The 27,871-nt window shown below is 36.6% G+C and overlaps 1 protein-coding gene across 4 annotated transcripts in view; it reads left to right on the forward strand.

Annotated features, from left to right (window-relative positions):
* The first annotated feature begins 4,016 nt into the window (after positions 1–4,016).
* LOC128992220 (spectrin alpha chain, non-erythrocytic 1) overlaps positions 4,017–27,871 on the forward strand; it is a 125,654-nt gene continuing 101,799 nt past the window's right edge. For 3 of the 4 annotated variants that reach the window (XM_054415687.1, XM_054415689.1, XM_054415688.1), the window contains exon 1: positions 16,025–16,144. In XM_054415687.1, the coding sequence (XP_054271662.1) occupies positions 16,072–16,144 (73 nt within the window). In that variant the 5' untranslated portion in view covers positions 16,025–16,071. Of the gene's footprint in view, positions 4,205–16,024; positions 16,145–27,871 lie in introns of those variants that run through there. The other variant, XM_054415690.1, reaches the window with a different exon arrangement.

Below are 27,871 nucleotides of genomic sequence, written 5' to 3' on the forward strand. Positions count from 1 at the left end.
AGCCTCTTAGTTGTCACTGACAGACACTGCACTGCACACAACACACACAGAAACACAATATTCTTCTTCTTCTATTCTAGTTTGCTTTAGTAAAGCTGGCTTGGTTTAACTGTCCATGTAGCCACACCATTTCAGTACAATTTTCCCGGGCTTTTTCAAAATGCTAGCATGATGCTAGTTAGAAACTTTAAATTAGAATGTCTTGTTCAAAATTTTAAGTTCAAGTTTCATAGCATCTAAAAGTTGGATTCATGTTTCATTTAAAGATTTCAGTAATGGTGGCCATATCTTGCAATTCTTTTCCATTAATTAGGAGCGTTAAGCCCCGGCCCCGGTGTACAAAAATAAACAATTAATGTACACAATATTTACAATGTATTACAATATTTTTCCAAAAAGACTGTTTTTTAAATAAATAAATTTATCATCTGGTACATTGGAAAAAAATCTATCTATATATTAATAGGCAAGCATGTTTCTTTAAAACCTTTTTTCTCAGCTCGTGTGCATCGTAGGGAAAATCTACGCATACCGTTAGAAAGCTATTTTCCTGTAGGTGTGCAGAATCCCTTTATAAATTTAAATAGGCTCAAAGATAAGCGCAAAAAATGAGTTTAAAAATTTGAAAAAATTTACATGGATCTTATGCGTTGCCATGCTGGTGACGAAATAACAACGAAATATAAACAGAAAATCAAAACAAATGGAAGAAACTCCAATCACATGTTTTATTTACAGTGTGGGGTGAAACATTAACATAAGTGAGTACATTACATATTTTTGGTCGAGTTTCGACCACTGGACATTACTCGTAGATTTTTAATGCGTTCCCGTTACACCTGCCAAAATATTCTACGACTTTGAAAACCCCCTCCCCTCAACTGGCTGTGTAACGCTAACCGAACCCCTCCTTTCCTTTTAAGCGTTACGTGATATATGGACGACCACTTATATAAAACCATTGGTTTTTCTCAATATTATCTTTTTATCTTTTTGAACGCTCTTGGTTTATTTAGGCTTTACAGTACTTGTAAAACAAAGAGGTCGTAATTGTTTCTCTATAACATTTAACATTTGCAGGTCAAGTTTATTGTACGCCTGAACAGTGTTGGGAAGTAGCGCGCTACAAGTAGCGACGCTACAGTAGCGCGCTACTTTTTTTGTAGCGTTAGCTGTAGCGTCGCTACTTTTAAGATTTTGTAGCTTTAGCTGTAGCTAGCTACATTTTTAAAGTAGTTGTAGCGGAATTTTAGCTACTTTTCTCGCTACATTAACATTGTTTGAGATAGTGATTTTTGCCATAACATCAACCTTACGTGAAACAACATCTTTCAAACTGAGATTTTCAAAACAATTAGGCCTACTTTATTGGCTTTATACAGCTGGTTGCAGCCGTTTCATTCCCTATTACAACGTTGTGTGGACATGGAGGCCATTAAATGAGTGTTATCCACATTTTTAGCTCTCATTTCCTTAATTTACTACTCTATGATTACTGTCAGATAAAATAAAATCGCTAGATGCAGACGACGTTTAAACGTTACCGGTACCAATGACAAGACAAGCTATTGAATGCTTGCAAGTGATTGACAGGGAAAATTAGTAATCAATGTAGTTTCTTTGTTATATTTATAGTGTTTTAACTAGGGTTTTAATGGAAACCAACTCTAAACCTTAAAATAATGAGAAAGCTGGTCTATCAACCTTTGCTTCAGCTGTTGATTGTGGTTCATCGTCACAAACCCTTCCTTGGTTAGATTACAAAGATTTTTCAAAGGTTTACTAAATAAATTAAGAAAGAGGAAATTACCTGATGAGATTTAAGATATGCCTAGACTACATGATAATTGTAACGAAAAAATCTCCATGTAACATGAAACTTACATAAAAAAATAGCATAGTTTGCTCCTGCTAACAGCTCTTGTATAGGACTATTCCTAGGCTATGCTATGGTTTAAGACGAATACCAAGTTCAATTATTAGGAATATATCTGTTTAGTCCTTACAAGAACAAAGCTACTATAGCCAGCTTGTTACATAGCCAAATAGGCCTACATGTTATTTTTACTTTACAAATTTCAACATGTTTAAATTAAAAGCCGATTTCAGGATAAGTTGCTGAATACTGTTTTCTGTACCAACTAGGTTGAAGCTCAATTTGCCCTGTGCATAATGACAATAAAGGACGATTTCTTGACATTGAAAAGTGTTATTCATAGAACAAGTAACTTATCAATATGGTTAAAAGTTATAGCAATGTCGTTTTAAACATAAAAAGTAAAGAAAGGCAATAAACTCCAATTTCAATAGGCTAGGCTCTGTAACACAAAAAAGTATTTTTAAATAATCGTTTTACAGTTTAAGTGGTCTTAATTGTTGATATAAGACATCTATATTAAAGAAATAAAATGAGCTTTTAAAATATAGTTTGGTTGTAGCCTATGTCCTTTAAACTTAATGAAATTTACATGTAAGATGCTTAAAAATAATGCAATATTTAAAAATAAGTACTAAATATGATGGGACACCCAACTATTTGATGCTGTTGTTGTAATGTTAGGTTTATAATGCCAACAAATTAAATAAAATCTAGGAATAATTTGTTTTCCAAGTAATGTTGGATACAATCCTGACATTTCTTGTTTAAATGTTTGTTCAATAACAATGTTGTTGCAATTAATTTTACATTTACCTAATGTGCGTGGAATAAAAAGTAACGTCTTTGGGAAAGTAGCTAAAATTGTAGCTGTAGCTACATTTCATTGTAGCTGTAGTTGTAGCTAACTACTTTTTCGGAACTGTAGCTGTAGCTGTAGCTAAGCTACTTTTTTGGAAATGTAGCAGTAGTTGTAGCTAGCTACATTTAAAAAGTAGCTTCCCCAACACTGCGCCTGAATGGTTCGTTTCATGTTTTGGTTTATTTTAGTGTTCCTACTTAAATTGGGGTTTTTTCTGCCTGATGAGAATAACGGACTGTATAATTTATTTACGGACAGTTCAAATTTTATTCGTTCTATGTAATGAAGTAGAGATTTGTTTTTAGCGAATTTCCCATATAGGGAATAAGCTATTGCCGTAGTACTCATGGTAAGACCTCGACCCGGGACCGATTTAATTTTTCGTTTCGAGGTCCCTAGAACCAAAGAACACCATCCGTTCGAATTCATATTATATATTATTTACGATTATTACTTCGGCAAACAGCTAATAATTTACAATTAATTGTACAATTGTAAGTTTTAATGAACAATCATTTTGAGCAATGACATTTTTATCAGATTTTAGAGGACGCACACATATAATCTATTCTATTCAAATAACATACCTACATTTTTATTCATTATTCAAAGTCAATTTCGCAGACACATAACATGTAAACTATATATGGGTTTTATCTCCGATTATGTTTTTACTGAACGAGATATCACAATGTATACAAATAGTTTTATCCTTTTAGCTTTTTGGTTCTCTCATTTCGATTCATGAAGACGAAGATATATATGAGTCATAGTTTTAAACCATTTAAACCACTTTATTAACTTAGAACGAGTATACTTTTTGTAAACATAAAAAAATCGCATTTGATGCAAGGTGAGAGTGTATGGATGGATTGGTAGATATGCGTACATTTGTAAATAAAACAATAGTTTCAAAATTTTTCCACTAAAAATATAAGGTTTCAAATCATAAAAATAACGTGTAGTATACTAGGCCTACTTCCATAAAAAATGTTTTCTCTTAAATAAAAGGAATAATAATAGTTGTATTATGAATACTAATTGATCTGTTTGGAAATATTATTCTTTGGTAATTGATGGTTCAAAGTTAATTATTTAATTTCCCAAACATGGTTTTTGGTTTCCAAATTCAAAACCAAGAAACCGGTTTGTGTTGTGCCGCCATGATTTCGAAGTAGTTCCAGCTACCTCTTCTAGATCGCTCTGCCGCGCAACAAGATCCTGTTAGCAAAATGGCGGCAGTACAGTTATGTACATTCACCAGGTAGGACACGACACGACAGCAAAGTTGAAGCGCAACTACTTGTTGATGTTGATCGGTGAAGTTCTCGCGAATTTAGTAGTATACTTCGTGATTATTTCGCCTTATTAATCTCTGCGTCGCAATTTGTGTTGTTTCGTGATAGTGTTTGTGTGAAAGTGGATACTTGTCAACGCGCGGCAAAGGATAATTTCAATTGGTAAAGGTAAGTTTCAAATTCTTAGGCCTACCGCTGAAGCTAATCATAGTGTTAAGTTACAGGTTGTAAGTTTTAAGCCAGGATTAAGTTTGGATGGCTTAAACAATATGAGAGAAGTAGGCCTACAGCGGTATTTGAACTACCTAGCTTGGGTGTTAAAATGTAGTTAAACCCGGTCTTTCGCCTTCCCATCTTAACTATGAAAGAACGGCGTGTGTTCTAAATTCAATAACAGTGACTTATTTAAATCAAAGCTATGCTAAAAATGTTTAAATGGTAAAATCTTTAATTTATTTACACCCAAAGGACAAGACTAACCTTGGCTAAAAATTAGGGTTTAGGTACTTTTTCAAGTTATTTTAAAATTTCTTGTTTTCCTAGTAAAATTATGAATATATCCAACGATAAACAAAGCCTCTAAATTTATAGAAAAAACTTGAGAAAACTAATGTTAAGGTAATGGAATATTACTTAACAAACGTGAGCCTAGGATAACTTCATAACCTTATTAAAAACATTTTTACTTTGGAATTCCACTGTAATGCTACATTCAATGATTATTATTTTTATTGTATAAGACCTATTTAATAAGGCATGGCGAATAAATATTTGAATTTCCTTACTAGACCTTATACCTAGCATAATTTGTATGAAATACCACAGCAGCTCATAATTATTAAGCTTTCTGCTAACAAGACAAGAACCTATAATTAACTGCTCTCTTGTCCAGCTCTATGGAAAGATTTGCTTCACCTGATTTACCAGAATGACATAGATCTAGAGATTTTGTATATTCCTAAGATGTTTACTGTACAATACAGTAAGTTATAGGTACCATACACTATTAGTGACTATAGACGTTACTGTTACTGGTAACATATCCGTCCCAAAATTGTTAACTGGTTGGATTTACAGTTCTTGAAACTAGTTTCTTTGGGTCATCAACCCCAGAACCATTGGGGCTAGAACATCAAACTCGTCCGTCCAACTCTCGTCAATCACTTTGACATGTTATTGACTTGTGATAGTCGTGTAGATTCCGGAAACGTTTGACACGCCTTACAATCATGTTTATCAACACTTCCGTTTTGTGTAGAAACCAGCTGACGCAAACATGTTGATATGCGGGATGATCTACGTGGAATGTGAAGAAAGATTCGGGGATCGACAAAAAAATGCTCTGTTGATAATTTAATATTTTCATTTAAGTGTTGGTGTACAAAAACTACATTTTGAAAAGTGAATGCAGATGTAAGTTATGTTAAAATTATTAAAATAACTCGTGCTGTTTATCACAAATGCAGTTTCTTTAATTAAGATGAACTGTTGCACCTCCCTCTATGTTATCAGTAAACCTAATCTTCCTTCATCGGATTACCGTTGTGTGTATATTCTCCAATATATCCTTTTCATTAAGGGAAAATACTGATATTGACATGTAATTTGCTTTGACTACTTAGCGTATTGTTTTTCGGTTTTAAAACATTTCTCATACATTTCCGCGTTAGTTTTAGTTAGGTAAATAGTTGATCAAATTCCCAAAATGCAATAGGCTTACTCTTATTCCTACATTAAGGCAATGTCGGAATTATTTGTTGTTAAGGTCGATGGGTGTTTTGTAGAAAATCGGTACCCTACACACTTCTTAAAACGTTCAATGCGTTGTAATCGTGAAAAATCTTGTTTTAAATATTCAAATGTTAACAATGTAAGCTATCTATTGATAATATAACCACTTCACTTTTTAGAACAATAAAAGCTAGCCTACTGGTAATTCACTAGATATACTCTGCTCATCAAGAAGGGGGGGTGGGGTAGGGGTTTTGTAGGCCCTAAGTTGTTTTATTCATTGGGTAAGTAAAATCGTAATCTCAACTGTATTAGTTACGGTACCTTGGGTTGGGTTTGTTTGGTGTTATTGGTTATTTATCTTACAATAGAGTATTCACTGTTTATTATCACTAACATAGCTATTCAACAAAAAGGTTTCCAAACTTAAGAGAATGTCAAAGGAATGCGAGGAGCGCAAACGCGACTGGGGTCCTTTGCATGAAGGCGCTGATGCCATTTACCGATTATTTCGTAGACGTTAAGTTCTATAGAAACTATGGCCAAATTATCGTAGGCTAGATAGCATCCTTTCCAATCTCACATAACACACCGTAGTAGCAAAACTGAAGTAAAACAATAATTAGCAGCTTAATACTCACTTAAATTTGAATTTAAAACACAAGTGGACAAAGTTTGTTTTGATGGGAGGTTGATTTTGTATTTTTGTGAGTTGTGATGTGTCAGTCCAGGGAACCGAAACCCCACTGGACGGGGCTGTTCTAGGACCATGTCCTCTGAAGTTATGGGTTTACCTTTATATAGAAAAGTCAACACAACGGGTACAACTACATAGTTGCCAATAGTATGTAGTGGCGTGAGGCGGCGGGCCACAGCTCTTGGTTTCAACGTTGACTACAGCGAGAGCACAAGGTCGTCCCCCCTCACCTCCCCCCACAAAACACAGGGCTCGGCTGCATTCCTGGACCGCTCCTGCCACAGGCAGCGCGGTATAAACTCCGCAATGTTTAGTTTTTGGTGCAGAAGAATAGGTCGATTTTGAGGTTATGGTGGAATTTGATCCTAGGGATTTTGGGTCATAAATATTTTACAATGAAATGCCCCAAGTTTCACCCTTATGTTTATTGTGGTACAGTGGTACAGTTGATACCAAATTAGACGCGAAAGATTTGTTTGTATCTAACCTTCACTAAAGGCTACATTGTAGTATCAAATTTCTTAATTTCATGAATCATGACCATGTTATTGATTGCCTGTCACTGAAGAGGACACTCGGGGAAGGTACCCTCGTACACAGCGAATACTGCAAGAAGTTTGTAGATATAAACGTACTTTCTACTTTTGTAGATTCCCAATGATTGCATTTTTCAATAAGCGAAGCAAAACCCGTTTTTAAGGTTCGATGACAAATTAGGTGCTAATCGTTTAAAATTTGTTATCCCTTCTCCATGAAAACCAACAAACATGTTTAGCTTATTTTATTAGATAGTTTAACATTAACCTTTGCAAATCACGAAGATTCTGTCAAACTTATCCAGTCACATTATACTTTAACAACAATCGAAAGATGTTTCTGTTTACAAATTAACTCCGAATTGACATAACCCGGTCTCCAGCACAGTGTACCGGACTAGGGAAGCCCAACAGAGGCCGGGCCCCAACAAGATTATCACAGCTTACAACACTCACACTGGCGCATAACAACATTCTGTATCGATTTGTCATTCGTATCTCAGTTTGCAACTGTTCGAGTAGGAGTTTTTACCTAACCCGCCATGTTAAACTTCCCTATCCCAAGCGTGATGTATACAACTTCTTTACTTCACGAGTGATGTAAAGTTAAAAAACTCACTCGGTGAGGTAATGAAACCCATTTAAATAACATTTAGTGCTTAGGATAAAAAAATATACCTCTATGGAGCCAACGACATTCAACGCTAGAAATCAGCTGTGCGCTTGAATGTTATTGTTATGCTTTAAAGTATTTTCCTAACCTAGCTTTTGTTTGTAGAAGAACGTTACTGTTAGAAGATGAGTGAAATGGATAATGAAAAATATTGTAAGTAACCCCTTGCATATTGTCGGGTCAGGTAAAATCTTGTACGTTACACCACACCATGGATAAAAGGAGTATAGACAACCCCTACTCAGGTGAAGTTATAAACACCTGTCTACTCCTTTTATCTATGGTTACACGTTACGCAAGACTTCACTTAGGTGAATTACGCGAGTTGCACAACATTCACCTGCGTGATGTAAAAACGCTATTACTACACTTGTAAGGTAAATAGCTATTGTTACCAAGGTGTGATAAGTCAAATCTATCCATAAGTCATGTTTATTATATCTCAGCTAAATCAAATTAATTGTTATCACTTGATTACGAAGTTGTCATTTTGTAATCTTAAGTCGTCTAATTTGTTTCATTTGCCATTTTGATGAGTCTACCTCGTTCATTCAGAAATAACAGTCAAACAAATTAAAATTATCTCATCAATCGTTTAATTACAGACAATAAATATGGGGTTCATCACAGAAGAGGAACTTTGATTGCCTAAACATTATGTGCTAGGCTGAATTATAAAGTTACTGTACCCATGAATATGTTATACCACAGGCATTAGTAGTTTTTGCTCGATACGCCAGTACAATTGCTACAGATCGGCGATCACGGTGGCTGTGGTGAATGGAGTAGATTGCCAGACAGACCGCGGGAGGACGCTCTACTGCTACTCCACCTTCTACTCCATCTGATGGTCCAATTACCGCAGGTCACCCGACATTCCGTCGCTGGCCTTGGCACAGGCTCCGAGCACTCACGTTCGGCATTTACATACGGAGAAAACTCTTCCCTCTACCTGTTCTGGCGAACGCGGACACTGTTTACGCCAAAGGCATCCTGAAGTCCAAATTCGGCGATTTCGTGAGCTCAGTTTGGATATTTGGTACCGGTACCACATATTACTGTGTGAACATCAAAGAAACTTCAACGTTTGTTAAGAATCCGGTGAGTTTCGCGAACACGGAGTGCTTACGCCAAGGGCGTTCTGTCCGAATTCAGCGATTGTGAGCTCAGTTTGGATATTACTAAGTAAACGTCAAGAAACTAAAAGTCTGTGAAGAGGAGAAGTTTTGAAGTAGAAACTCTACTTTGATGATGATTCGTGGTGTCAAGTTGCACTGTTTACAGCTTATAAGCACAAGGCGTCCTTCGCATTCGACGATCGTGAGTTCAATTTGGATTACTAAGTGAATGTCAAAGAAAAGTTTGTAAAGAAGTGGAAGCTTTGAAGCAGAAACTCTACTTTGACGTCGAAGTTGTGCACATCAGTTACACAAATAACTATTTTTAATACGAGTGTAGGATAATCGATGTAAAAAAGCTGTTTTTCAACCCCTTTCATTTTAGAAATTTTTTTAGATTTACACTAAATCATGCGATAACTAATTTGGAGGTGTAGTCGAGTAAATATGGAAGTTTCTGGAACTTCTGTTCCAGAAATTAAGAGGTTATATTATCCATTCAAGATCACCACCTTTGTCATCATTTATAAAACTTAGCATGCATGCAACTCCATTAATAGTGGTTCAGTATGCATTCTTCTCTCTACCATTTTATTAATCTCATCGAGGCAATGATAATCGATTGTTCTATGATAAATAGCCTGCACCTTTATTCGCCCACTACTGTACACAGTACTATGTGCCTCTAGGCCCCGGCCACACGAGGCGGTTCAACCGCGCGAAGTTAAGCCGCGCGAAGTTAAGGGCTTCGACAACACATTGAATCAAATGAGAGTGGCCACACGAGGCGAAGTTTAGCCGCATGTGCGGTTGAGCCGCAACATGTCGTCCCCCGACCGCGCGAAGTTAAGCCGCGTTGGAGGGGATGACACACGTAGTCTTATGAGAGTGGCCACACGATACGGTTCGACCGCGCGGCAGCCGCGCTTATTGGAGATATTCTTCGGACGTTTCCAGTGGTTTTTGAGTTTGTTTTGTGTAATTTTACCGGTTATGTGGTGTTCAAACAATGTTTGATACATATGAACTCCGAACTGTGGTTTCGCATGTGCTCGTAAAAGGTTTGGAACACAAAAAATAGTTTTTCCGTTATGAAGGGATGGACCCAATGATTTATGTTAACGTTCCAGATCACCACACGCTTTTAATGCACAAACTAACATAAGTGTTTCACCCATGACTAAAAAGAGTGAACTATGTTTTAATAGAGTACTGATACTGGGAAAACCCAACAGGAAGCGGTTCATCCGCCCCGTGTGGCAAGGTACTTCGCGCGGCTTAACTTCGCGCGAAGATAAGCCGCGCGGCTTAAATTCGCCTCGTGTGGCCGGGGCCTAAAGGTCAGCGCTGTGTTTGGTTTGGTTGGATCATGGACGCGCCTCCCATCACTTTGATAGTCCGTATCACTGAATCCATCGTCATATGCTTGGATGTATTGTATGTGAGTCCGAAAGTTTTGGGAGCTATAACAGAGTTTTAACTTTTTGGGGCTAAAGTGAGATTACAAAAACTACGAAAATGGCTGTCCTGGTGAGTTTTAGAATTTAAACTGCTGGACTCCATATAGTCAATAGGTAACTCAAAACTTCGAATCATGGCTCTCAATTTTAACACAGTAAATGCACACGAAGGGTCCTTAAGTATTTGGCATAATCTGTGAAGAGCAATCTTTGCATGTTATTGTTTCGCCTAAAGGGCTCTTGAGTGCTCACATAAGCGCTGGTTCGATTCAAAACTAGAATTAATTGATGCCAAATAGTGAATTCGTTATCATTTTTGTTGCATCGCTGTGCTTGAATGGGAAACAAGAATAAACACCTTTGAGATTGAGCTGTACTAGTTGTAGCTTGAAATTAGGGACCTTAGTCAGAAAATAATAACGATCGCATCCAGCGACTCTTTTGAGCGATACCTTTGCCAATTTTCATCCTGGGACACTCTCAGGCACAGCTGGGCTCAAGTCTATTTGTCAATGGTTATTTATAAGGTTATGTAAAGTACGACCCCATTGTCTAATCTGAATGGTCCGCGGGTCTGACCTTGGCGAGAAGTGTGTTGTAGGCGGGAAACTTGGCCGAGGTTCAGAACCTTGCCCTTACCTCTGCCTCATCTCACGATTGAAAACAAAACACAGTCACGTGACCGGGCTCACGCACTCCGCCAGTGAAACACGCCATCAATTTGTTGTTTGAGAATGCTCAATAGACGGAAAAAAGCAGAGAATATTTTCATAGTATGGGAAAAATGTTTTAGAAATTTTCTTAATACACTTGTGATTTCATTTTTTGTTCAAAGTCGTGAACTGTTTCTTTAGTATGCCTATCGTCTTGTGTGGTCAGTTTTAGGAATTCCTTATAAAGGATTGCCATTGTCAAAGTTGACCAGTTCATAGCCGGACATGAGGTCAACTGTGCTGTGACTTCTGACCTCTTCATCAGCTGATAACTGATTGTTACTCGCCCATATTGTCTATTATGTTCTGATAAATGGCCAGTTGTCTAGTATTATACTCTTGTTCATTGCCAATGCATATTTAGCTTGAAAATGACAAAGTCCAACGATAGATACTTGTAAAATATTCTGTCTGAAAATCACCAAATTCATTTATAATGTAAGATTTTTTCTTGAACCTAATGACGAACATAACCAACGATATTCCCAAAATATTCTGTCTGAAAATCACTACAGTTGTAATTTTTGCAAGATAAGAAATATGTGCAACTGGGCGAGCTTTAACCCTTAAATGAATTAATGATAAACAAGCTGCTATACCCGTGCTTTGCAACAGGAAGAAAATGTGACCTAGAGAGCTATTAAAGTAATTCTGATATGTGTTTTAAAATACGAGCTCTATGATTTAGTTTAAAAGTATAAACTTATTTAAAAGTGTAAACTTACTTACTTTCAACCCCTACTTTTTATGTTAATAGATGAAAGAATATGACAACATACCTTAGTGTAGCAATAACATGAATTGCTTCATATTGATGCTTCACGAATGCACGAATGACATGTTTTACCATAATGTATTCTTCAACTTTAGTCAAGCCTCTTTATATGTAGCTTACTATATAAATTAAAATTACACAATGAAACTTTGAGCAATACTTTACAAAACGTATACATTTGACTTTCAGGTTAGCTCTTCAATGCAGCCACCAATAATTGAAAATTCAGGTCCTCAGCTTCTAAATGACATAGTCCAACGATTCTATCCAAATATTATGTCAACAAATTACCAAGTTTGTCGGTTCTTCAGCTTCTAAACAAGGTTGTAACCTTTTGTGCTCTGCCATGTCCTGTCTGCAAGGGACTGTACACGCAACACAGCTGGTACATTGTACATTACCTGTAGCATTACCAAGTTCAGCACTAGGCAGGCGCGACAGACTGCCATGAGAACAAACGGTACCTCCATGTATCGCGGTATTGACAATAGCGTCGGTTGTCGAACCCCAGATTGGACATGGCTTGGTTGGGAATTCCTTCGCGACTCCTGTCTTGGCCGTCGTCCATGAGGTCGAACCACGCCCAGGATTGCCAGTGGGGCGAAGAACGTTAGTGTGAACAGAGGATAGTAAAGGTACAGAGGATAAAAAAAAAATAGGCCCTGGGGAGTCATTTTACGCTTACGGTTTGTGTAAATACCTACATACCACCATAGGAAAAAACCATAGACTAAACATACTCGCTTGGTATATTTCTCATCCTTATGGATCAATGGATCAGCTGAAGCGATCTAACCCTATACAACCAAACAGTAAATCACAAATCATGACATTAACCCTACAATAATAGAAACAAAAGTTTGTCAACACTAGCGAACAGTGTCGCCGGACATGAACTATAAATAAAACTCGAAAAACGAGCTTCAAAATTTACTAGGGACGAGAAGTCTACTTGTGTTGGTTAGTCTATGACAAAACTTATAAAAAACTGTATATACAGTATAAGTTTTAGGTCGTTGGTTGATCCTACACAATCCCTGATTTGCTATTTAATCTTTAGTTTTTTAGTATAATTTTTGCTTTAGCCTTTAGCTGATTTTAATCGAGATTGAGATTTTGTTTAGGTGTATGTGGCTCTTTGTTCAATAACTTACAATTTTCCGATTTGGATTAAATTAGGCTCGCGAACCAGTGTGATCGTAACTGGGTTTTGTGGGGTAAAACTCGGATTTCACAGTTATTAAATCTCAAAACCCAAAATTACTTTTATACCTATTTTTTGTAAAGCTTAAAAATATTTTTTTATCGAAGCGTCGTTGTATGCTTAATGGTTATGGAGAAAATCCAACAAATTTACCATCCACGTTTACTCAATTTCTTTCAAATGAATAAAAAAAAAACACAGAACATGTAAAAACATAAAGTTGTCAAATATATCATTGAATGTAAATCTTTTACAAATACTCAACCCCGGTGGAACGTCCCGGCTTTGCTGCATGTTTACACCACGTTCAACACCCCTTGTTCAATCTATTTTTACAACGTCAATTAAAACAACAGTTTCCCTTCTAATGTGGATTCCGTGGAACCGTTTGGGAACAAAGTCGTTCTATTTAAATCGTGTCAAAGAGAAGTAATGGAACTTAAACTTTAACACGAAAAGTTCGTAAGGTGGTTATAAAAGTGTAAAGTTGGTCGTTATGAGAAATCAGGGCTAGATGCAAATTTGCTGATTACTGAATTTACGTACTTTTTTTCTGAATTTCATTGTTGGAATTAGTTGAATTGGTCAACACGGAAACGAGAGATTGTTTACACACAGTTCACACATCTTTGATCTATGAGAAGGCTCATCTGTCTACACATGATACCACGTGATCAACAAACAGATCGGAGACCTATGTACCATCACACTTCCATTCTAGATTTGCCAACCCTAGCTTGCTGAAAGGAGCCATATTGTTTCCGTGCCGTGTTTAAATACGTAATCAATTTCCTCTTTGTTTTGTGGTTTATCTTGGAATGGTTCGAAAATGTATGCTCTCATTGACCATCGGTCTTTAATAATCTGGGATAGCTTTTCAGGAACATAGGTTACTTCAGAATGCCTTGAACAGATCCTTAAAGATGGTGAATATACAAGACTGTGTTTATGAATTTATGATGTTTAATCTAAGTGGCTGAACCTTTTCATCTTCCTGATAGCACAGAAGTGGAGTGTTTGTCTATCACGATATCGATGTGAATACTGCTCACCTCCTGATAGTCAGATGTTGTTAGGTCGCCGGTTCAATCCTATCGTTATCAGTTGAGATTGAGACGCCACCTAGGTGCGTATTTTTACCAAAAATATGAGTGAAGGTTGTGGCTAGAATGGAGTGAGATGATCTGAGCTTTGTTACTGAGACACTGACTGTTTCAACGGTCAGGATCATCCATATATAAATCCCAATGTACCCATGAACTTTTTAGAAAACTAAAAGCTACATAAAACATATACACTTAAAATGTTCGTCATGACGAGAAACGCAAAAAATCCATTACTTCACAAATTGCCCTTTAAGGTCGTAATCCATTTCTATTAGGGACTTTCCATATGATGACTAATGTTAAAAATACCTCAGCTGTACTTATTTGTTTACTATCCTTTCAATTTATTACCGTATTAAAATCAGGTGTGATTATTTGTTTGTAATACTGTATTCTGTTTTGTTTATTTCAGCTTAACTTAACCAATCAATAGTTTTATTAATACTGTACTACTTATTAAGTCAAACTAGGGGATTTATTTAAATAAAAGGCTAGTTTATTTAAAGCCCAATCATCAGAGACAGCTGGACCCAGTTTCGAACCATAAAAAGCTCCTGTCTTTTCTCAGGATCGAACCGGCGACCTTTTGATTGTAAGGTAAGCACACAGTAGCTGAGATTGACGGTGTCATTTAGATGGTTTGAAAGAAGACCCAGCTGCCCTTTGAGGGTTTAATAAATGGTAATGGGTAAGAAACTGCTGTCTCAGTCAGTAATAAAGCTAGACAATACATGTACAGTATATCATTTTTCTTCCATGGTAAAAATCCACCTAAACTTTGTCCCCGGGATGAGGTTAAAGTTAAACTTGTCAATCAAATGAAAAAAGTATAGTATGCAACCTCCGACGGTTCTACATCATTTTAGCGAGTTATTTTTCTTGAGCGAGAAACCCCCACTCGACCACAAGGCGATGCTGAGGTCAATGGTGCGACCCTGTTCAGTGTTCAGTGTTCTCCATCATTCGGGCTCTCAGTTGTTTTGCGTCATATTTCGTAGGAACCAGTTTGAAGCGATACTCCAGCTCCGGCGCGGGGGAGCAACTTACATAATAACACTATCGTCTTGTCTTTCACGATCATGACTAACAGTCCCATCTACTTGTTTTGTTGTTACCCGCGGTGTCAACACTTGATTGCTTGACTCAGTTGTTGTTGAATGTTCTCTAGACAATTGTTGGGTTTTGTCTGCAATAACAACACACTAGTGTTGTTGCCACCCCCGGATTACGTTGGATTTAAAATTTGGTGTAAATACCTGTTTCGATTTAATCTAAATTGCTGGTAATAGGCCTAGCGCAACCAGTTTCGAGTTTCAAGAGGTCATCTTCAGTCGTCAAAGGGTGACAACCACTTCATAATAAGGTCGTCGATTCACATATAATACATAGACACGCTAGCACGAACATTAAAATGGTAACGGCACATTCAAACGAGTAAACAACCAATAAAAACTTTATGGGGTATGATGCGTCACGACCGTATGGACGTACAGTCAAGACTTCAAGCGCCAAAATTTATCACTCATCAATTACTTATTTTCAGCTTAGATTTGGTGCCCTAGTGCGTCAGGAAAATAGGTACTTACTTTCGTACCGTATGGTCGCCATTTCAAAGTATAAATTAAAGCGTTCTGCGACCAATAATTACTGTACAGACCTCATTGGTTGCACATAGACCAATCCATGACCGCCTTCGTTATTCGAACAAACCTTAAAAGCTTTGGGCGACCTGAAGATGATGTGACATCGAAACGCGCAGTCCGTTCTCGTATAAGACCCACAGTGAAGTCAACCTCTAGCTATTTGATTAAACCGGTAAAGCGTCTTAAAGCGATAAAGTCTTAAAAAAACAGCTGTTGAAACATGAAGGGCACGTCACAGTACCCACAGGTAGGCAGACGACACATGAGTGTGGTGGTTGCCGACATGCGCGGAGGTGATGCAAGGTGCGCGGCCTTGGGCCCCCGCGGGCCCCTGTGATACCGGCTGATAGCGCAGTGCAGTGCAGTGACGGGCCCCGCGATGTACAGACGTCCTGTCATCATAGACTATCGCCGGTACAGTGCCATCGACGAGCATGGCTTCCACAACCTCGGTGAGTTAAAACAGTTCTGTGATTTTTTACATCTGTTCACCTCAGTGAGAAATAATCGGTCAGGTATGCAATTTATGCCAGGTTAGGGGTGTGACCCAATTCCATCATGTGACGGGGTTGGAAGCTGCTTACGGATTTGTAAAAAAAATTGAAGTAGGCCCTACCTTGGAGTACCAGCCTAAATCATTAATTTTTTAAATATAGCCTAGATAAAACTGGAAAAGTGGACAAATCAACAAAACACTAACCATCGGCTAATCTATTCATCGAGAAACTTCTGACAGGGTTCTGGGATGGTTAGCTCATGGGCATATGAATGAATTCTTGTGGGGTGGAGTTTTCAAGTCCACAAGAATTCATATTAGCTTACTCTCCAATGAGGAAAAAATACATAAATTGTATGTAATTTTTTAATGCTTCTCAATTTAGCTTGTTCTATGTCCAATGTTGTCGAAAATTACACTTGAAAATCTTGTTCGTGTTGGTTGGTTTTAGAATAGTCAGGTCAATGATAAAATCAACTTATATTTCCCACCATGAAGATAAGTGTTTTCCTTCACAGTTTTATATGGTGACCAACAACAAAAATTGGTGTCTTGTGCTTTTAATTCCGTCACATTTATTCACTCGAAATGTATTTTGCACCGGGTTCCAATTTGCACTCTTTCTGACGATAGGATTTTGCGTATTACCAACTAAACATTCCCAAAATTAAAACATTACTTATTGTTCTGTCTTATTATACACTTCATCAGATATTTGGTTTGCCGTAACTTTGTGCTGGAGAATGTTGAGCTTCTTATCGTAAGAGTGATCATATTGGCGTGTTGTACAAATGACGTATCAATGCATGCTGTAGTAATGCACGCTAGCTATTTATATTGGGTATATCAGTGCTAACCAACCCATAATCATACCTAGAATTCCTTCCATTATCTAGCTTTACGGCACAACATTCCGCCTTAATCAGTCATTGTGCAAGAAACATGTTGCAATTAACAAGACCAATGTAAACCTCATCCTTAGCAAGCGTATGCGATAGTGGATCATGTAGAATCATGGATGAAATGCATGATTGTTTTAATGGAGTAGTTGACGATCATGCATGCGTACATGCTACGATCATTTAAAGACATGTAGTGAATGATTGCACTTTGCGTGTGTTACTATAGCATGACTCTAGGCTCCTCTAGGCTTCCCAACCTAGATGTTGCTAATTTGGATAAATGAGTGAAGAATGAATGAAAATACAGTTTTACTAAGGCAAACATTATTAGGACTACATGGTCCTTTCTTATTCACCTCTTTGGATCGGTATATATTACCAATAGGACCGATGATTCTGCAAAATAGCTTTTTTTTACGAACACTGTTTCACATTCACTTTTGATACTCAAGTAGCCTCTTTGGATCTGCTGTAGCTAATTCTATATTCACTTAGAATGCAGTAAAAATATTCTCACTCACTGTTCTACTGTCAATATATTACATTTTTTCTTTGATACGCTGTCTGAAGAGTTGGTAACATCAAAATGTTATAGTTTACAAGTCGACATGGTAACATATGTTGTAATTTTGGTTTGAATAAAAAGTTTGTACATTATTTGTTAGACCTCACCGAATGACATCAGGACACTGTTGGCAGCTTAATTCAACTATGTCCATCGTCCTAAAACAAGCCACATTTTAAATGAAATTAGGTCTGATTCTATAAATAATAAACACTGGGACCATATTCTTGAATATTATCTTTGCATAACACAACAATACGTGTGTTTTCATGGGAAATAAAATAATTGTTGGACCACGGGAAGTTTTCCTGAATGAGGTAAGAACTATATTTACCAGCGAATGAATGAGCGCATTCTAGTCAGTTGCGTAACGTATTTTTTTCCAAGTGTCCTTCAGGCTATTAGAATGATAAAGAAGCTGACAATCATTCAGACATTTTGACACTCGACAGATTGTAGAGAGATTATTGTTAGTTTGTGCTTCGTATTGCTTATGAGAGTGCTTGCAAATCTTGTAAACTCTGGTCTTGTTCCTCGTTGGGTAAAATTGAATTTCCAAGATAATTGTCTTCGAGTAATTAGAACGCAAAGAACCTGAAAGTCATTAACTTTTGACACCATCTATACATCGATGTTTGACACTCGACTCACAGATAAAAATGATGATGGTTTGTGCTTTCTTAGGTTTGTTTATAGTATCAAGACTACAAATTGTGTATTTCCTTATTGCTTCTTTAAAATACCCTATTGTATAAAATTGCAGGTTTTCCAGATAATCGTTATCTGCAGAACGGAAAGAACCTGCCAATCAATCATTTGACTCTCGACATTCAGATGTTAGTGCTCTGAGCTGTTGTCGCTTTTTATGTGAATTAAGTGTGAATATAGGCCTATCTCAAATGTTCAGGTAGCATCTCTTTGGAAATCTCTATTAAACAAGATTTTACGTTTTCCAAAAACAGTAAAATTGTTGTCTTCAGGTGATTAGAATGATGAACCTAACATTCTGATATTTTAGACTCTTGACCGAAAGATTGAAAATATTGTTTTAAGTATTGTGTGCTCATAGACATCTTAAAAAAATAATTATGTTCACAAACAATATTCCCGTGATTGGATACTAGAGTGTATGACAATGTATGTGTTTTGTCTTCAAATGTACACTTTTAAGTGGTAAAATATTTGGAAAAGAACGTTATCGTTAACTAAACATTTTTGATACTTAAACCTCAGAGTAGTTATGGTATATGTTATTTTATGCTACATGTTACAACCTAATTTATAAGATTCGAGTCCATGCAGACTTATCAAATTCCCACTTTATCTATTTTGGGATACAAACACAGCAAAATAAGTTTGCTGTTGCAAACAATAGGATAAAGCTAATTAAAGATACTATAATTAGTCAACAACTCATTAACGTCATTAGCTCTCTCCTCATGATTTAAAATAGGGACACTCTTAAAGGTTTGAAACTGCTAAAGCGTTAAGTAGAATAAACTTTTTAAAATTTATGAAATTCACCGTTATTCTTGTACTCATTTTCTCTTGTACTCATATTTTCACAATCGCGTACACTATTAATGAGCTTTCTAGAATTTTGGAACCTATGCCAGTTAGTTCACACTTCAAAATCCCATAGTTGGCCTAATAATGATTAAAAGTGCTATGCTTTACTGAAATTTCAAAATAAAAAATGTGTGGCTACGTGTTTATAACAGGACGAGAATTCGAATGGTAAAATCCAAAAGTCAACGAATGCATGGAAAAATAACGCTAACTGATGAGAAAGACTTCCAAGAAGAACTGGAATCTGCTGATTTTACACGTTTCACGTATTCTGTGTCTTGTTTAGTGGTAACTGTGTAGCCTACCTACTGTTATGTCAGCTGTTTTGCACTTGTTGCTTGTCGCCATCGATGAGTCATTGCTCAACAATTTACACGTTTGCTATGAAAACCTATTAATTCAATGACAAATTTAAGCCTGAAACGGTTATATAGTTTAGTTACAAGGTAATAAATTGATATATGTATTCAGTTTGAGCACCTATCTTTGGCCTTCGAAAACAAAATTTTTGCGTTATAAAATCATAACATATATTTTCGAAAGATCGTTTTAAACCAACTCATATTGTGTTTAAAACTTTGTAGTAGCGGCAGTTATCTCACAAAAAATAACACAAAGTCACTCCTAACTTTTAGTGTTCAAAGTATTAAGGTTAAATTCAGCTGAAATAAACTTAGTAGATCACAAACAAATAAGTACATCTGATTTGAGAAATAAATTTATACAATTACATACATCTGATTTAAATGGAGAAATGCATTTAAAGAATAACATACAAATTTGCTCAGCTGATTTAAATGAAGACACACATTGAAATAATGGCATACAATTACAAATAAGTACAGGCGATCTAAATGGAAATAACCAATTGAAAGAATAACATACAGATCAGCACAGCTGTTTTTTATATTAGGGACATGGGCAATTTTAAAATGAAAAATAAATACGATCATAAGGTCAATTTATAAAAAATAATAATAATTTCGCCTCAAGATTTCTCGTCAAGACAAATATTTCAAGTATCGGTACATGATTCATATGGGTGTGACAGGTAGTTTTTGTCAAAAGTCATACATGACAATAACACAAAAGAGTCAGCTAATTCGGCAGAATTATGTTGTGAAGAGGCAATAGTATAAAAAATATATAGTATTAAAATATGTGTAAGCAAATATTAATATTAAAATCCATGTAAACAAACATTTGGAAATTAGCTGTTATCCCACGGATAGTATTGCAACCAACCTGCTATTTGCAGTAGATGTGATATGCGCTATTTGATTGGTAAATGCTCAACAATACATTGTTGTTCTTAACGCTGTCTACCTCATTATGTGCCTAAACGCTTTAGTTTTTATTATGCTGAACGTGCATTGTAAGAATAAGGAAAACTGTTCACGTAAAAGATCATCCGTTGAAAATGTACTTTTAAAATCCGTCCATACTTTGTTGGATTTGGTTTTTTTTAGGTACTATTTTTATAGATAATAGTATATTTCATATTCTATAAATACGTAGCTGTTACAAAATATCGACGTGTTACTTTGATCTCGGAATCGGCACCAAGAAAAACCTTTACGGAAAAGTAATTGAGAGTGCTCCTTCTTCGAAAAGGGAGTAATGACAAATTAATTAATTAATGTAAATTCTTTCTGAATAACTACATGCTCTTCAGGGACCTCCATTTTTTACTTTCTCCCCCTATACCATAGTATATGGAGAAAGTATTGTTTTCGTCAAAATTTTCGAGTTTGAGTTTTGAGTGGATATATTCGTTTTGGGTCCCCCTGGACCCAAAAAAGTGGTTTTCGAAGTGATGTCTGTGTGTGTGTGTGTGTGTGTGTGTGTGTGTGTGTGTGTGTGTGTCTGTGTGTCTGGATGTGTACAGAGCTAGAGACCACACCTGTGGTCCGATTTCGATGAAATTTGGTATGTAGGTTCTAATCCATGGTATCTCCAGGTGTTTTTTTCATTTTTTTGAAATTTTGATTTTTAATGGGGATTTTCCCATAAAAACCCATAAAAAACCGGAAAAATCGGATTTTCTCGAAAATGGCCTGAACGATTTTGGTAAAAATTTAGTATGTTGTAGCCCTTTAAATTCTGAATAAAATGGTACAAATCCCATATCTGTAAAAATTACGGTTCAAAAGTTATGGTCAAATATGTTATTTTCCCATAAAAAACCCCATAAAAATACGAAAAATAGGATTTTTGAAAAAAATCCGGTTTTGATTTAACATAGTATGTTATAGTCTTTACAGTTTTGATAGTTTTTTTTTAATTTTTTAGAAATTTTTATTTTTAATGGGGATTTTCCCATAAAACCCCATAAAATAACGGAAAAATATGATTTTCCCAAAAATGGCCCGAACGATTTTGATAAAAAAAATTAGTATGTTATAGTCCTTTATATTCTGAACAAAATGGTACAAATCCCATTTCTGTAAAAATTACGGTTCAAAAGTTATTGTAAATTATGTCATTTCCCCATAAAACCCCCATAAAATAACAGAAAAATCGGATTTTCCCAAAAATGGCCCGAACTATTTTGATAAAAATTTAGCATGTTATAGTCCTTTAAATTGTGAACAAAATTGTACAAATCCCATTTGCGTATATTTACTCTCACCACTTACATATGATAAAGGTTTTTGACAAACTTATGGGAGAAAGTATGTGTCAGAATGCTGATACCGTTTATTTAAGTATTCTTTCACATGCAAGGAAAGTTAGGTTAGGCATAGAGAATTAATGTAATTAAGATCTATATTACTTCTCTATGGGTTAGGAATCTCTTCTTAGAGAGACCTTTGACAAAACAGTGGGTTTTCATCTCCTCGATTCACAGATATCCCTTTACAACTCGATTGTTTACAAGGTGCATTCTATTGTGTAAAGGTCAACATCCCGTCAACATCAATACAAACAACTAAGAACCGTTACAGGCGTGGCTAACTTCTCATTCTTCTGTCACTTTTTGCATTTAAATTGTCTGCCATTTGAATAGTGCAAAGATTGCAGCAATGCTACAAACCGGTGTGCGCTTTTTGTGCGTGCTACATTTTATAGTTGTAAAGGTTTTAAAATTCTTGGATAATAATTTTATAGTTTGCAAAATTCTTGTTTATTTCAAGCTCAATGGCGTCATCAAAACACACATTTAGCGTATTGTGAATCCATGTTTTAATAACGCATTGGGTCAGCTGTTTATTGTTTTGATTGTTGCTTTGTTGTTGGCCAACAACAGTGGCTCTGTTAATAGTTGTACTTTCGCAGCTTCGAGTGTGTCAACGATCACATAAGACCAAGTGTGTGGACGTGTAACCACGGTTAATGCAAGTTTGCTTCTCATACTATTGGATAGTGGTTTAACGCTCGCCTGAAAAATTCTGAAAATATCAGTCCCTTTTTGATGGTTTGAAATTGGATTGAGACAGAGATCGTTTCTTGATTAATAGGCTTTTGGAAAATGCTCCTGACTTAGGAATCAGCTGATCGTACTCAACTACTAAATCTAGCACACTTACAATAGTTGAGCCAAAAGCAGAGAGCGTCCCTGTAAAATACAGTTAATTCTAAATTAAAGGATTATGTTTACATTTTTACGTGACTTAAAAAACAAAACACTTTGAAGTCGGCTGAGTTAAAGCACAAGAACGCGAATCGAGGACCTCTGAGGACAGTAGGTCTACTATGTAGCATCAAGACGTGATACTTCTTCCTACAACACTCACATAAGCCCAATCAAACACAAGGCCACAATCTCGCTATGTTGTTTACTGCTCTCTCACTGTAATTCTGCTTGTGATAACTCCACTGATAACACTCAACAGTCACACACAACACGTCACTGTGGACTAAGGTGTAAAACGTGAGTATTGTGTACGATATATCTTTATCAATGGTTACAGTATGTAGATGCGTAAACTACTGTGGTATGTACACTGTATGAGATAAGGGCTCATTTAGCCATGTTATAGTTAAATATAAATTAAGCCACCTGGGGGAAGTCTATGTTAGTATGTAAATTCAATGTTGAAGAAAACCGAATTTTCTCTGACTTAACTAGATTTTCACTAAAGTTTGAACAACTCTTTATCATTTCGTATTATGTTGCTCCCAAACTGAACAACTCTATCAGTTCACATCATGATGCTCACAAACTGAACAACTATTATCATTTCACATGATGTTGCTCACAAACGGAACGACTCTTATAATTTCGTATGATGTTGCTTACAAACTGAACGACTCTTATCATTTCGTATGATGTTGCTCACAAACTGAACAACTCTTATCATTTCACGTGGTTTGTGAATGAATCACAGACTCCCTCTTGCAGATGACTCGCGTGCCAGACAAAGACAGATAGCGTGAGGTAGTCTCGGTTTGACAGAGGTTATTTTTACCTCACACGTGGGGTGGTTAATTTCGTCAGTTCTGTACCAGTCTTGTGAGCTTCGCGGTCTCAGACACATGTTATAGTTCGTCGGCTAGTGTTCAGATACGCGATTGTGTTCGCCGGTTAGTATTTTGGTACAGGTTTTGTACACCGGTTAGTGTTCAGATACACGTTGGTATTCGCCGGTTTAGTGTTCAGATACACGATTTATACACTGGTTATACTTCAGATAAACGTTGGTATTCGCCGGTTAATGTTCAGATACACGTTTTGTACATCGGTTGGTGTTCAGATACACGTTTTGTACACCGGTTAGTGGTCAGATACACGTGTTGTATTCCGGTTAGTGTTCAGATACACGTTTTGTACGCCGGTTAGTGTTCAGATACACGTTTTTTACACCGGTTAGTGTTCAGATACACGTTTTGTGTTCGCCGGTAGTGTCTGTGATGTATGTCAACAATGTGTTCTACGCGGTGGGCACTTGGACTCCTCCACCCCAAGGATACAGTTACGGTTAGTTCCTCTATTATTTTTTACCACCCTCGCCCCGACTTCCTCCTCCAACAGATGGTAGGACACCGTGTCGGGTGTGGCACAAGTTGTGGCAGGATGAGGAGACAGTTATTTCGTCAAGTGTGTTCTCTTTGTTGGCAAGAAGTAACGCATTTGCATTTATTTCTATTTAAAAAAATCGGCTCTGATAATTTAAAATTGCGTCATCTGTTGAAATGTACAATCCCTGCCAGTTGGCACGAATCAATTTTAACAGCAATTAGAAGTCCATACGGAGTACGTACACGGTTTGAAATAGCTAGTTGTTGTGGCTGAAACGAACAGTATTCAATTAAAATTTACACTACAATATCATAGGCCTATGATAGGCAAGACGATTCGATTGATTTCTATATAAGCTTTTTTTGTCATTATTGCATTGAACAATGCCTACCGTACTAATTCACATTAGTTATTTCCACAAAGACGAGCAAAACACTACATATAGGTCTGACCATAGTAACTCAAACGCAAAAATATAATCGATTTGACCATTCTTCAGCTGTCCAACATTTTCACACGATTTCCAATCTAGCAACGAAGTCAAAATCCTCAACTTACCAAACCAAAATGTTTACAACGAAAGAAACAGCGTAACCATTTCACATAAACACCATTTGTAGAAACCATTTGGCCGTTTGTTATGTGAATGTATTGTTAGTCGCTATTGTGTTTTGGCCTTGTATGCCAAATGGCCGTATCGGAATGGTTGTGTTTGGTAGACGGATCAGCTGTTAGAGTGTCCATGTCAGCTGGTTGAGTTAGTCTAAACAACGCTCTACTGTGATGTCAACATAAGATTGTCGACCACTTGAGACCGTATATTGTGTGAAGTGTGTAAACAAGGGGGTTTTAACTCTCCTTATAATGTGTGAACCAGTTGGTGCTCTGGCCCGTGTACTTAATTTAGTACGATATGACTGTGAATCAATGTTGGGCGAGTTAACTTTTTCAAATCAGCTTGAAATATCAAATCAAGACGGTTGAAATATGACTATGCGTTTAATCGTTGACTAGGTTTCTCGTTGTATATAGACATCTGAAGTCTGTAGTCTGTTGTGGTTAATGTTGTTTACGTTTGAATGCGCAAATGTCGATAACACTATACTCCGCGCCAAAGCTGGTGGCGGCTGAGGGATTAGGACCGCCAGGTAGGACTACATAGGTCGGAGCTGCTCAAGATGTATGAAGTAAAAGGCTCCAGACTTTTTTTATGAAGACTTTTACTCCATGCATCTTGGGAGCTGCTCACCGACCTGGCCGTCCTAATCCCTCAGCCGCCACCAGCTTTGGCGCAGAGTATAATGTTTATCTCTTTTTCAGGGTAGATTTTAAATTTGTGATGATTCACTATTTGGTTGTAATACCTGAAGGAAAGTGTAGTTTAGAAGTAGATCGTTGTATAAGCTATAGTAGTTTGGTGAATGCACAAGAAGTCGACGTTTAACCATAAATTGCCCCCCTACTGGACGGAAATATACTTTACAAAATTGTCTTTAGCTGATCGAAGATGTTGAAAAAGCAATAGCATCATTTATTGTTTCCAACAAATTATGGGGACGCCACCTAGTGCGTTGCCCATATATGAGTGTGGAATTTTGTGTGATGATCTGTGTAGCTTTGTTACTTACTAAGATCAGCTGTTTCATAATTCAGGACCATTTATTTAAAGCATAATTATCAGGGACAGCTGTATCCAGTTTCGAACCATAAAAAGGCTACTGACTTTTCAGAATCGAACCGGTGTACTTTTAGTTTGCAATTGAACAAATAAGGATGTCGCCAACCAGTGTATGAGCACAAGTAAACAGAAGTTACAACAAGGTTTAATAAATCAATCCCAGCCCGTGTCATCACAATCTAGTAAAAAATGGCTTAACGAGTAAAGAATAGACACCAGATGTGTTGAAAAGGAAAGGAAGAGCGATGAGCTGGATGAATTCATGATTAACACGCGTGGCAGGCCCGTGCTGCACGCGTACATATCACACAACATAACAATCATTACTCCAACAATCAAAACTTCACAATCATGACTTTAAAAATAAAATCCCGTTCATTATTTTATTCTGATAATCCTGACTGTGATAGTTCTCGTTGACTACAAATTTAGACAATTAATTTAACCACGACGGTCAGATCCTCAACTACCATACGCCTGTAAATAGTTACGCTTATCATAATAAATCCAATTATTACAGCTACGTCAAACACATATCAAAAAATTATTACAATATGGTATAATGTAAACTTATACATTAAACCGTGTCCCATACCTTAAATATAAAACCGTGTCCCATACCTTAAATATAAAACCGTGTCCCATACCTTATACCTAAAACCGTGTCCCATACCTTAAACCTCAAACCGTGTCCCATACCTTATACCACAAACCGTGTCCGATACCTTGTACCTCAAACCGTGTCCCATACCTTATACCTCAAACCGTGTCCCATACCTTATACCTCAAACCGTGTCCCATACCTTATACCTTAAACCGTGTCCCATACCCTGTACCTCAAACCGTGTCCCATACCTTATACAACCTCAAACCGTGTCCCATACCTTATACCTCAAACCGTGTCCCATACCTTATATCTCAAACCGTGTTCCATAAAGTAGGATTAAATAAAATTTGTTTCACAGCTGAATAAAATATTCCCTGATTTGGGACTCTTTACAAAGCAAATCGAAAAGCCCCGCAATTATTTTTTTCTTTCCTGCTGTCATTTAATTAACACACAAAAAAAACTGTTTATGAGGAACTTAGTCCCGTCAACTAAGTTAAACCGTGTCTCGTGTTCTTATGGTGAACAAACACAATACAAAGGTATTATTTTGAATGCGATCATCCCGTTGATAAGTAAACATGTCTGTCATTGTGATCTGACCTACATTATATATTTACCATTCCTCGAGTACCATAGTACTTGACACAATTAACAATTGTCAAATGATACGGAGATGTCGAAATAAAGTATTGTGAAACAATTGCGAGATATTGAACATCACAAATAACTATTGTAGTTTTATAAAAATCTAATAATATACACACACACACACACACACATATTTTACCCACATATTTTATATACGCTCTTGTGTTTTAAAGCTAAAATCGGCACCCAAGGGTTTCGAATCCATTTTTTTATTTTTATTCACGGTTAAATAAACTGAGGTTCTTTAAAATAATGTATTTTGTAGTTTGCAAATGTTTTCTTTTTTACAGAGTAGGCCTACTTAAACTGAATCTATGGTTATGCAGAATACAACATACTTAATTCATGAGGATCAAGCATAAAATGGTGTCAGTTATACTGTAATTGATCTGGCTAATTGTCTGTATGTATGTGGCTTTCACAATTAACTCAATGAGCTATACAACTAGCTGTTTTGTGCTCATACAACATCAGAGATTGTTATTGGATACGCACCAATAACGTACTATTTAATTGTCATGGATGGAGAACTTGTTCATCTCTTGCAGGTCGGTAGTTTTCTAGCTTAGAATGAAGCAATTTTCATTTCATGCTGTATGGAGCCTAAACAAAGCGTACAGAGAAAATTGAATTCAAAATATAACAATGACAGAAAACAAGGTCATCATTGGACCCAAATCCTATTTTTTGTTATTTGGTGTCAATTAATAATTTCATAACAACCCAATATCGCAGCACACACTTAAAT

The sequence above is a fragment of the Macrosteles quadrilineatus genome, unplaced genomic scaffold (genome assembly GCF_028750875.1).
Source record: "Macrosteles quadrilineatus isolate MER2022 unplaced genomic scaffold, UCM_ALF_1.0 Scaffold_4__1_contigs__length_99947679, whole genome shotgun sequence".
Classification (NCBI taxonomy): Eukaryota; Metazoa; Arthropoda; class Insecta; order Hemiptera; family Cicadellidae; genus Macrosteles; species Macrosteles quadrilineatus.